Source organism: Dunckerocampus dactyliophorus, chromosome 5 (genome assembly GCF_027744805.1).
Source record: "Dunckerocampus dactyliophorus isolate RoL2022-P2 chromosome 5, RoL_Ddac_1.1, whole genome shotgun sequence".
In the NCBI taxonomy this organism is placed as follows: domain Eukaryota; kingdom Metazoa; phylum Chordata; class Actinopteri; order Syngnathiformes; family Syngnathidae; genus Dunckerocampus; species Dunckerocampus dactyliophorus.
In genome coordinates, this window is record NC_072823.1 from 12189374 (window position 1) to 12202459 (window position 13086).

The 13086-nt window shown below is 40.4% G+C and overlaps 1 protein-coding gene across 2 annotated transcripts in view; it reads left to right on the forward strand.

Moving 5' to 3' along the window:
- spon1b (spondin 1b) overlaps nucleotides 1–13086 on the forward strand; it is a 73984-nt gene that overhangs the window by 32230 nt on the left and 28668 nt on the right. For both annotated transcript variants that reach the window (XM_054776211.1, XM_054776210.1), the window contains exons 4-6: nucleotides 2583–2656; nucleotides 3830–3952; nucleotides 4592–4740. In XM_054776211.1, coding sequence (XP_054632186.1) covers nucleotides 2583–2656; nucleotides 3830–3952; nucleotides 4592–4740 — 346 coding nt within the window. The remainder of the gene's footprint in view (nucleotides 1–2582; nucleotides 2657–3829; nucleotides 3953–4591; nucleotides 4741–13086) is intronic.

Sequence of the window (13086 nt, forward strand, 5' to 3'; positions counted from 1 at the left end):
GCCTCCCGAGATGAGTGAGACTTTGTGGTCAGGATGCACCGCGTAGTGTAAGTCAGAAGACATGTTGTGGAGATGGTGAATATATATATTTTTAACTTCCAAGGGCCATATCTTCAGAGATATGATTAATAGAAGCCTGAATGGATTGCGGCGGTAGAAAAGCTGGTAAGAACTAAATGAGCCATGTTAAGAAATTAGACACAGTTAGCTTGGCAATATGCTCTGTTTGGATTGCTGTTAGCCGTGTTTGGATGACAGCTATAACATGCCTAGAAACTTGGAAACACAAGCAGTATATCACATAAAGGATATATTCAACAACTGCAATACCAATCCAATCACTCCAAGCACAATTTTAAAAGTTATCCATGTACTGTAGCTTTCAATTAGAGATACAGTATATTAAATGTATCAGAGGAATGAGCTGTGGGGCCCTAAGCCCCCAAGGTGTGGTATTGACAGACAGGCTGTCAGTTACGATACAGTATATGCATGTTGTAGGAGTTACCCAGCTCAAGATGTGGCCGTCTGCACACCGGAGTCAGGGTTTAATAAGGAATCCAGGATGAGTAGTTACACAGGGGAAAAGAAGGAAAGACAGTGTGTGTAACTCCATCAGACAGTCCAAAGGAACCAAAGCTTCTATTGAAATATAGTGTACGGTACTAGTCTGCTACATTAAACCATTGCATTAATTGATACACACCAATTGACCATTGGATTACTGAATCTCTTCTGTCCTGTTGAATAATCAATCAGTTCAAGTGATAATGGTCTGTATAGTCCACTTCGTTTTCAATTTCATGCCTAAGCAGTCAATCTTTTTGCACCATTTGCTGTTAGATTTATACAAGCAATATAACTAATATCTTCACTATAATGTCTGCAGTTCTCCCCCCCTGTGTACAGTCAATGTGTTTTTGCTCACTTGTTTCAGTTTTATGTGTCTCTACTTGATCAAGTGCTGGCACCCTGAAAACATTCTTTCTACCTTGCTGACAATTGCAAAAGAAGAACTGGAAACGCCACAACCCTCCCAGATTTAGTGCAAATTAGATTTATTGGAATTCCAATTGCAATTTGATTACCCGTACCATGTAGTACCATGTACCATTACTTTTCAAATTACTTTTTCAAAGTGCTTTTTGTCTCACTCCCCTTCATGCTTTTGCATATTGTAGCTCTAAACCTCTTAAGCTTAAAACCTCATTAAGATCCAAATGTGCAAAATGCAAATTCTAGCAATTTTTCAACTGATGTTAAGATTTTGATCATGTCTGTAAATATATAGCTATAATTGAATGCATATATGTACTGTATATGTGTATGTATATATATACAGTATATATATATATACATTGAGCACATTGCCAGAAATCTTTTGTTTTTAAATGGAGACCACAACATTTCGACCTTGGCAGAGGTTGACGTTTGACTTTATAGTTGACTTTATAGTTTTGCTCATGCAAATACCAGAACTCTGATAAAGGCAGTCCTCGTGTTGTGGTGTACGTCCATATTAATTACTTAATTTTGGTCGTAAACATGTGACGAGAACTAGGCACAGTGCGGTGCGCCGCGGAAGAATATGCTATGTGCGGCTGACACACAGCCACAAAACTCTCAACACTGGACTGCTGCGACCGTCATTCAGGATAAAGGTAGTATCGTAACGTCTACCCGGATCTTGTCAAAATGATGAGGAGTTGGTCAATCAACAATCTCTTTATTGCAAAAACAAAACAGGCTACTGCCGGCCAAACTAAGCCAAAATCACATCAGCAAACGCAACTGTCGTCTCTCCTCTGAGCATCCTCCTTCTGCACACACATAGTCAGGACAGGTTACGTTCAACGACATTCAAAAATGACAAGTTACTACAGTATCTTTGAGGATGTTAAAGTATCTGCTCCTATGAAAGCGAAAATAAAAGCAGCAGGGCTTTGGCTTTTATTTTCTTATTACTTAAAAAAAAACTTATATTAACTTTTACATTTTCATTTAATTCTTGAATTTAGTGTTTTATTACTGTATTTTATGTCCCTCATGTGTTCTGTGTACAGTGTGCGTGACTTAGGAGTTTATTTAGGTATAAGATTTGACGTACACCAAAACTTGACTTCACAGACATCAGAGTACGGAACTTGTACGTACCCTGACGACCCCGTGTATGTAGACTATACAAAACACGCCTTTGCTGAATGAACAGTTGCCATAAAACAGATCATCAACATTAGAGTTGAATATGCAATGTATTTTCAGATTGTGTTAAACTTGCACCTGGCATTTTATGTGCAAGCTTAGTCTCAAGCCTGAGGAAAGACTTGGCTTTCCTTTCCCTCATGATTGCTCTGTTACGTTCATATTACGGTCGCATGCTTATGTATTGCAATTTAATAACTACTCAGGGAACCTTCAAGGAACCCATTACCTTTTCTGTCCACAGAAAAAGACTACACAAATTGGATTTTTAGGGGGAAACAAAATGACTGTATTAGACATGAAATATTCGGTCTCACTGATTTCTCTCCCAGAATGTAATATTTTCTACACTTTGTACGTGCAATTCTTTCTGTCTGCAGGGCGAGCATTGTCCAGAAGAAAATCATCTATTTCCAAAATGAAGGTTCTCTTACCATCCGGCTTTGTGAGAAAGGTAATGACAGCTGCCCATCACCTTACCCTGGTCCTTACTTACTGCTCATTTAGTATCCTTGGGCTTTACTCTGTAGCTCATCTTTTTTTTTATGAGAGCACAACAGCTCCCTGTCTTTCATGCCATTTTTAAAAATGAAGCGAACTGAATCAGAGGGAAGCTGCGAGGACAACATGATCTCCTGGGAGTCTGTGTGGAAATATTCTTTTTCGATTACCACAGAGATGCACTTCAGCTTTTAGCTTCCCTGTGAGGAGAAAGCCATGTCAGATTTGCAACAATCCCGCCTGCCTTAGTAAACAGTCCCTGAACAGTTGTAAGACAAACAGATTATTGGATTTATCTCTGATGAATATGCTAATTTAAACAATGAAAACTAGAGCCAGGGCAAATCGTATTGTGACATAATCTCAGAAGGATTTGAGTCATTTTTTGAAGTCCTTTTCCCCATCCAAAATCCAATTTTATGGGCTATTATGCACGCAAGTCAGTCCCCCCATTTCAATTTGCTGACAAGCTTTGTGCTTTAGAAGTTATACTCATCATGCAAGAACTTGGATGTAAAGAGATGATTTCTTATGAGTAATTTGGTAAGTCATAAATTACAATACGCCTCAACCTGTCTTTGCAAAACACTGGTCAAGGGCAGTAATGAATATTTATGACACGGCTTCAAGGCTAAAGTCGTTTATATACCATTTTATACCACGGATGCACTTAGAGGCCTACATGCATATGTGTCAAAGTTTGCACAAAGGTACTTTTGTGTGTTTTCTGTCAGGAATATGATAGATTTTTCGTTTAATATATATTATATGTATATCGGGATGACAGTAGCTCACTGTATAAGTACTTGGGCTTCAAAATTGGGGGGTCTTGGTTAAAGTGCCAACAGGGACAAAAATTTCAACTAATTGTTGGAGAGATGCTAGTTTGCTTCCTGACTACTGCCAAGCTGCCTTTGAGCAAGGCACTAAATCCCCTGGTCTCAGCTCAGGGGCACTGTACCTCACTTTAACATCTCTTTTTGCATGCCTGCATGTGTGTGGCCTAGTTCTGTGTGGCGTACAACACAATAGGCACAGCAGCATATAAGCTAAATTTCCCCTTGAGGGGTTATAATCAGTATAATAACTATATAAATAAAAGTACATATTCTTTCTCTTTGTGCAGAGCGTGTGTTTGGTGAGGCGACAGCAGATCCTGCCATGGAATGCTGTGCTTGTGGGACAGCCAAGTACAGACTAACCTTCTATGGCAACTGGTCAGAGAAAGTTCATCCCAAAGACTATCCCAGTGAGCTCAAACCACAAGCTTGCATATTCTTGTGCATATACTCTATGTGCACAGAAGTAGTGTGCAATAAAATATGCATTCTCATGGCAATATCATGTACAATTTACTTGTAATTACTGACATAATATGTTTATAGTTAGATCCGGTTACCTAAAAGTAAATGTATTACGGCAAAGAGACAAACTTCAGCAACTTTAAGTTGTGTCTTCAATTTATTGAAAACACTAGTAAGGTCACCAAGACCCACAAGCAGCAAATCAAAGTGTAAAGCATCCCCAGGGAGGATACTCAGAATTTAGTGATGTTCATGAGCTCCAGACTTTAGACTATCATTGACGGCAAAGTATTTTCATCCAAGTTTTAAGCATTTTGGTTATATTTACCATTATGTCAACTGGACAGATCCTCGAAATGTAAGACATCTTCATGCCTATAATTCCTGAATGTCTACACTTTATTGTTTTATTTCAAAATTACTGTAGTGGTGTGTGAAGACAGTTAAAATACAAATACTTCCAAATTGACTGAATTGTATTCATAACAATGGAAGTAGTGAGGATTTGCGTCCCATCCCAATAATCTAGACAACGGTCCCAAAGGTTCACTTTAGGAAAATGTACATTTTTTTCTGTCCTACAGGACGGGCCAACCATTGGTCAGCATTGATTGGTGCGTCCCACTCCAGAGGTTATGTGCTGTGGGAGTATGGAGGCTATGCCAGCGAGGGAGTCCGTCAGGTTGCTGAATTTGGCTCTCCAATCAAAATGGAAGAAGAGATTCGGCAAAAGGTAGGGTTCAGGTTACGAGCCATTTGCCAATTGTTTTTTTCTTATACTGTACTTCAAACAATCTCAAAGTGGACTTCACTCACCTGATCATTAGATTTTCCTTCAAAAGGTGTAAAACAATGAAAAAAGAAACACAAAAACTCACTCAAACCGAAACCTACCACAACCTACAACAAGGCACTTCCATTTCAGTATTGTTTTTTTAAAGGGAAAAATATTGAAGTCAGTTATTATTAAATTAGATAAAGTGTTTTGTGTTAATTTTTACCGCTTATCCTGTTCAGGGTCACAGGAGAGTTGGCGCCTATGCCAGCTTTGGTCAACCATTCAGATCTCACATTCACACCTATGGGCAATTTGGTGTGTTGAATTAACATAAAATGCATGCATGAGATTCAAAATTCCAAACATTAATAAAGATGCTTGTACGGTCCCTGCTCCAGTCGTCTGGGTGAAAGGGATGCATAACTTAAGACACAGACACAACAGATGAAGTGCTCAACTAATAACTTATTTTGCAACAAACTTCTCACAAAATAAACCAAAATAGAGACAGGGAGCCCAGCAACAAAAAGGGCTCCCTCCTCCCGTGATCATGTCGAAGTGTCTTTGGGCAAGATACTGAAACCCCAGTTGCTCCTGATGCTGCGTCATCAGTGTCAAAGCGCTTTGAGTGGTCAAGCGCTATACAAGTGAAAGACCATTTACCATCATTGTGGGGGGGATATAGATGAAGGGAGGGAGAATTGTTTCCACAAGGCAGCATTCAAACTTTAGTGGCATAATTGGCAATGGTGCATGTAATCTGCGTTCTTATACTGCTGTGACAATAATAGCTATACTGGGCCACATGAGAGAAAAACAATCATAGTTGTGTCTCGGGGTGTATCCTCACAGTTTGATATGTACCTCGGTATTTAGGTTTCAGTTCAGTTTATTTTTGGTCCAGTAAGGGAACACTAGTCACACTACCTGGGCTTGTCAAGGTGCAATGCAGAATGTATACACAGTGGGAAAAGGTGAAAGTAATCTAATATAGTAACACTAACACTATTGTCGCTGTCTGATTTCTAAAACAAAAAAAAAGCACTACAGCAAATTGGAACCACAAAATGAATACTGACTCACCATCGGGGCGATAATAGCATGGTTTGGTGTGTGTGAGTGATGGGTGAGTGTTTTTTTTTACCCCATCGGATGGGAGTGGCAACAACATTTTCAATTCCATTGTGGAAAGTTCTGGGTAGTTAATTTCTTGCTTCTGAAAGTGGTTGGTGTCAACCGCTACCTGCATGTGCTATGTTAGGAAGTTATGAGCATATGCACTCTTTCCTCTGAGTTTTTCCCCTTTCTCTCTGGCTAGTGAAAGGTGTGTTCTGGCCATTTCCAAGAGAACAATAGCGTGTTGTCAGTTTTGGTTTGGACTGTTGTGTGCAAACATTAGGGGCTGACAGGCAGTCCTAACTCTTCTCTTGGCTGCCTCTGCCTGTCTGTGTCTATTAAGTACCACAACACAATGGAAACTTCAGTCTGTTTCATCATGGAATGTAATAACTTTATTATAGCCTGAATTATAAGTCTTGCAGGGATACATTAAAAGAAATAGTGGCTTAACAACCTATAAATGACAAAATACTTCTTACTGTATACTGCAACGGTGATGATGTTCTTTTACACCAGTCTGTTATTTGCAAAAATGCAAAGGCCTACTTTAACAGAATATCTTTACAACTGCTTTACGCCCACTTTTATAAGATTACATGTTTTCACTTGTTAACTGTGAAAGAGCTACAGTTTCAATTCACTTAGCGTGTATATTTTTAAATCTTTGAAAGCTTCAAGTTCAACATGGGTGAAAACCTATGCCTGCTATAAAGGTGGATAGTTGACACGGGTCAGTAATCCCCATTTTAGGCGAGAATCCCAACTATCCCCAGGAGCAATCAGCTGTGGTGATGTGCGGACAAAGCCTTAAAAAAGCCTCTGTGCCTCTGTCTATGCTGACCTCCAATTGTCTTATTATCGGAGGAATAAAGCTGACACAAGACAGGCGGAGACAGAAAGAGACAACAAGGGAAACCTGAGGACTTTAAACACAACATGATGCAATACGTGCTCCTGTAAACTTGACGGTGTTGCAGTGCTCTACAGAAACACATTTTGGTGTTTGGTGACAACAACTAGCATAGATATCTTAGTTGATAAACAGTTAATAAGAACACATGGTAGAGTTATGTTTGTGGGCTTGCTGCTGCATGTTCATGGTGTTCAACTTGGCCACCAATCAAATCTGTCATTGAGTAAGGCATCATTGCACAGTGCCCAGCATGTATCAGCACATCACCAAAACATGCAATGAAGCTCATTTTGGAAAGCTCAGTGTTTCACACAGGGCCAAAACCAAATCTTTCTGTTTTGGCACTTACTGTACTGTACCCATTACAGGGCAGGTCCGTGTTCTACTCGCCTTTGCATGTTGCATATTCTCGCTGTGCTCGCGTGGGTTTTATCCAAGTATTCGTTGTACAAACTTGCACGTTAGGTTAATTGGAGACTTTAAATTGTCTATAGCTGTGGATGTGAATGCAAGTGGGTGTCTATATGTATGTGCCTTGCGAATGACCGTGCCATAAATAAATAAATAAAAGCCACAAATTGTCACAGCAAATTCCGGGACGATGCGGAAGCAAAATGCGTGCAGGTGAATAATATAAATTCAATTGGCACAGCTCATCTACTGTAATCATGAATTGGTTTGAATCTTATATTCAAACAAGAGGGCTTCACAATGTTGAAGTGCAGGATGTAAAAAGCACGGTCAGTAAATCCTAAGCCTTTGAGTGCCCGAGATCACTGACTCTGGACAAGACAAAATCCCTATCTAACTTAATTAATGTCAACTGTAAAATGTCATGTGCTCTTACCAAGGTTTCATCCATCTTAGATCACACAGCCAAATATCAAGAGCTGCTGGCCAAAGCCATTTGTTTCAAACTTGTTTTTTTTCAAATATGGTGCTCTGCTGTTTCTAGTAGTTGTGCTCATGAAATGCCATTCAGTGTGATTAATTTGTGTGATACAGAAGATTAGATTTCCTTTTTTAAAAAAAAAGTATTAACAGAATTATAAAGATAAGTGGACACAGTCTCAGCGGTTCTTTGCTGTTCTTTGTCTTTGAGTACCGCGCCCTGTAGCCTCTCAGGGATAAATTGCTGATGATGACATTTCCGTTCATTAAAAAATGTCAAATGTGTCACCGTGACCGTACCAGCCCATAGAAGTTGGTCATTTCTTCCGTAAATGTCTACATATTATTTAATTTTATTATTTTTATTAATTAATGTTCTTTTTTATGTTACTTCTGTTGGCCTTTTACTGTGTCCACCTTAAGTTTCACTGCTTACATTGCTTTCTTCATTGCAGCATTATTTTTATTTTCTTTATCCTTTCTTACACATTTTTATCCTTAGTTAACAAAAGGTGTGATTACTTAACTAAGGGTAAAAAACAATCACTATGCCGTAAAATTGAGCGCACAGGAATATAATATGCACCAACCAAATTCATTCATTTTCTATGCCGCTTGTCCTCCCACCAAATTTACGGAGAAAAACATTTTTGCACATATATAGGCCACACTTGTTTATAAGCCGTAGGTGTCCATGTTGTAACAGTGGCTATTTACACAGAAAGACACACTATAAACCTTGCAATCCTACCTCCACTATGTGTTTCCAGCGTCACTCGTTAGCTCCGGTGATGAGATGTGAGATGCTTTTTTTCGAGTTCAACTGTAACGGTCCAAGCAGTCCAAGCAAAAGCTGTGGCAATTATACACTTTATCAAATCGACTTGAGATTTGTCCCAAACACAATCGCTGCATAAAACTTCAAAACGTGATATTAACGTCCACTTCACTAATCCAATTCACGACTTTGTGACTCTGCACTTTAAGCATCATGGGAACTGTTAAAATATGTGTCTTAGGTGTAATTTGATTGCGATAACATTTACATTGATTTTTAAAGGCATAATTTTTACTCTGCAGCAACCAACAGAAGCAACAAACACAGCACAAACCTTTGCTGAGGAAATTTAATCTAAAGGGAAGACAGCAAGATGTGATGCAGGACATACAAGGCCTGTTGTAAACAATCCTATATTGGACACAACACAGACTGCTAAAGAGGAAATGGAGTTTCTGCTGCTGCTGCTTTTGAATTTAAATAAAAGTTATGCTACACTGTGTCACTGCTACACTGTTATTCCATTGTCTACCGCTTATCCAAGGTCAGGTCGCAGGGACAGCAGCCTAAGCAGGGAAGCTCAGACTACCCTCTCCCCGGCTACTTTGTCCAGACCCTCCCAGTGGATCCTGAGGTATTCCAAGGCTAGTTGAGAGTCATAGTCTTTCAGGCGTGTCCTGGGTCTTTCCCGAGGCCTCCTACCAGTTGGATGTGTTGGTAGACTTTCTCACCTTATCTCTAAGGGAGAGCCAGCCACCCTACGGAGAAAAGTCATTCTCCATGGCTTCCCCGAACTCTTCCCACGTCCTAGTTTTTACCTCCGCGACCACCAGAGCCGCAATCTGCTTGGCCTGCCGATACCCGTCGGCTGACTCTGAAGTCCCATGTGCCAAAAAGGCCCGTTGGGGACGGCATCTCTCAACGCTGATGTCCACCAACGGGTTCTGGGAGTACCGCCACGACAGGCACCGACCACCTTACGGCCACAGCTAAGATCAGCCGCCTCGACAATGGAGGCACGGAACATGGCCCACTCGGACTGAAAGTCCGCTGCCTCCCCTTTTTTCCCACTTAGATTAGGGTCTGTTGTGGATTAATTTAGATTAATCACAATTAATTTAGTCATTCTTGTGCTTCTTAGTGGAACCTTGCGCAATGTACATTTTGAGATGCAGCTTAATTTAATAACGCTTATGTCTTTGACAATATTAATCGGTACCGTGGCTCATGTGCCAGAGGGGTCGTCTCCCAAGCAGGTTCGATCCTCGGTGCATGTCGAAGTATCCTTGGGCAAGATACTGAACCCCCAGTTGCTGCTGATACTGCATCATCAATTAGTGACCGTGGTAAAAGTGTGACAGAGCTTTGAGTGCCATGAAAGTAAGCTGATTTATTCAGGTTTTTTTTCCAATCCACTTGGTAATTGTGTCGGTGCATTTGTCAGAAGTAGACTTCTTGAGGCCTAGACGTTATGTTGGTTTAGTGCAACCCTGGCATCATGGTTCCTGAAGTAGACACATTTTGAGTCATTGTGTGCAGTGCTTACGTTAATTGTGGTTAAATGTTGAATCGGGCTGTCAAAGTTAACGCTTTAGTCTTGAGTTTATCCAAATTATATTTAAAACCACTATTTTTTTCAACACTTTGGAGACACTTTGGAGAAATTTGGAGATAGTGGAAGCTATGTTGATGGCATGTGTATGAAACATTGAAACGCACCCCAAAAGTGTCTTATGTATGGCAAGTTAAGCTTTAAAGTCCAACCAGATGGTACTGTTGATTAGAACAAAATTGTATTGCAGCTGTGAACTATAAAAGTAGATTATAGAAGTTATATGATCGTAAAATATCAGCAATAATAAGCAATTGAGGTGTACTATCAACAGGACTGTTGCTGACTTTGTAATAAAAACGATGATGGTTGTAACAGTGCTGGTGTCTGCATCTCTGGAACCAGGAGCACGTATTATGGGCTGGCAGAAAGTGTTAGAGAGAGAGACAAGTTAGTATTGTACATAGACAATATATTAATGTTAAGCAGGTACATATAGAGAAGAGGAGAGAAGAGCTCGGTGTAGCATGAAAGATCCACAAGCAGTCTACTGTAAGCCTATGGTAGCAGCCTGGACATGCCTGACTGAGACATAAGTATAAGCTTTAGCAAATATAAAACTTTTAAAGGGGATACATTACAGAAAATTGACTTTTTAATTGCTTCTATACACATTTGGGTTTAGAGAGGGCCTGCCAAACCGTCAATTGTGAAATTACACAATTTTTATTGCCACCTTAATTCCTCTATTTGCAAAAGACCTCCAAGTTTTTGAACTCCAGAGAAAAAGCTGTCATTGCAGAAAAGAAAAGGTACGCAGCTCGCAGCTGAAGAAAGATAATGCAGAAAGAGCAGGAAAAAGGCATAACCCCAACTAGAAAAAGGAAAGCACGGATAGTGTGGGTGAGGGAATGGCTGGCTAGAAGACATCACTTTGGACATCATGATCACATATTAACAGAACTTCACAAGGAAAATTCCAAGACGCTACAGAAATGACTTGAAAATTCCCCCAGATTGTTCTGAGAGGTGGTGGAAAAGTTAACCCATGCATGTGAATGAGATACGCTTTGATGCACACCGCCCCCATTGTTTACACATACTGCAGGTAGCGATGTGTTTACACGAGTTCACGCAAGTGGCACCAAGATTATTCATGCCAGAAATTTTTAACATTTAAAAATGTTCATGCAAACTGGCGTGCAGCCCTGCACAGTTTACACATACTTCACACCTTTTTACGACCAATTTACTCATTGGCATGCAAATGTACGCACCACTGCAGGGACAAAATTGATGCATGTGTTAAAGTGGCTTATGTGAGCTGTCGATGTCAGAAAATGTGTCTTTTAACAAATTGTAGATTGCAGCGCAACCATCCGGCTTATTTGCAGAAGACCCCACAATTTTCTATGCTCTGGGCGTAGATCGGCTATTGTCTTTTCTCTCAAGCAACTACACTGAACCACTATTATGTCAAAGCTAAAAACTAAGCAGAGCTGCAGTGTGATTGGATTTCATTTGCAGGGCAGGACAGCCCTGAACAGTAGAATGTTCGTTGTGGTATTTTGACCGAACGATGTCACAGACAAGTCACCTAAGAAGTGTTTTAAACGGAAAAAAACTGCATATGTCATCTTTAAAGGCAAACTGCGCTTTTTTGGAATTTTGCCCATCATCCACAATCCTTATGTGAAACATGAGCACACATGCCCGTTTTTTGTGTGTTCTAAAGAGAGAAAAACAGTTAAAATGAGGCTGCTAACAATGCACGTCATGGGACACACCTACTTTTTGGATTATAAAACCCTCTGAAAAACCTCCAACACCGTTTTATCATTTTATATACATACTGTGACCATGCACTAACAGATATATTCATGATAAGATGTGATACTCATAGTAGTTTGCCGTATTTTGATCATTTTAAACATTACCGGAACTTCTTTTGTGGGCGCAATGATTTCACATCTAATGCTACTTCTGTCAACAACAGCAGCGTGTCAAGCGCGTGTCTGTTTGTTACTACTAATTATGGCAGACTTTGTGAGAGCCGCCGCAGACGACTACTTTTGGACAAACGAGGATCCAGAACCTCATCTTTTGGAGCCTGAATATACGGAGGATGAGCTACAGGTTTCAGAAGCTGTGCCCGCAAGAAGAGAGAGTGAAACTCCAAATGTAGCAGATCGGGGGCAAATCATTACACCGGCATGAGTTGGTGGTGTAAATGTGGAGCTTGTCAAGCCATGCCGACAGAAATGGAGTGTGGCATACAGTGTTACCATCCATGGAAAGGCCTACCACTCACACACCAGTGCGGCCACGATGCAGATGCACCTTTCTGGCTGGGGGCTCAGAGCGTGAGGGACCCATAACCCTCCTCCTCCCGTCCCTGGTTCCGGTTTCGGCCGTGAAAGACGTCTGGAATCTGTCGTTGGAAGGGTGGTCTAGTACCCATTAGTGCATTAGTGCTCTGCATCTTGGGGTCATCGCCGCACTCAACCATGACAGCGTCGTGTGTATGGCAAGGAGGACATTGCGCCAAGAGACTGCATCACAGCAAATTAAGAATTGTTAGCGCTAACAAACCCTGCAGTGATAGCAGTGATAGTAACTTTTTAAGAGTAAGAGTAAGAGTAAGTAAGAGTAAGTCACCATGATATTGATTGTGATACACGGAGCACATAGCACATAGCTGTGTATAAACAAAACATGAATGTGTGCTAATATTTATTAATGCAGATAAATTGGTTGTCTAGTCGTAGTTGTTCTAATGCTTGTTCTTGTTTTGCAGTCAGTACAGATTGGTGCCCTATCGCATTGTTTTGAACATTGTCATATCGCACTGTTTTGAACAGCGCTTGGTAGTGGCGTGAGGCACTGCACAACTACGCCAGAAAAATTGTTCTTTGTGTTATATGCTACAATAACAATGTCGCTGTAGCTCAGTTTATATACAGGTCAGTTATGTAAATTGAAGTTTTATGGAAGTTTTTGGGGGGCTTTATAGTCTCAATGCATTGTTATCTCCCACATGCTAGCTGT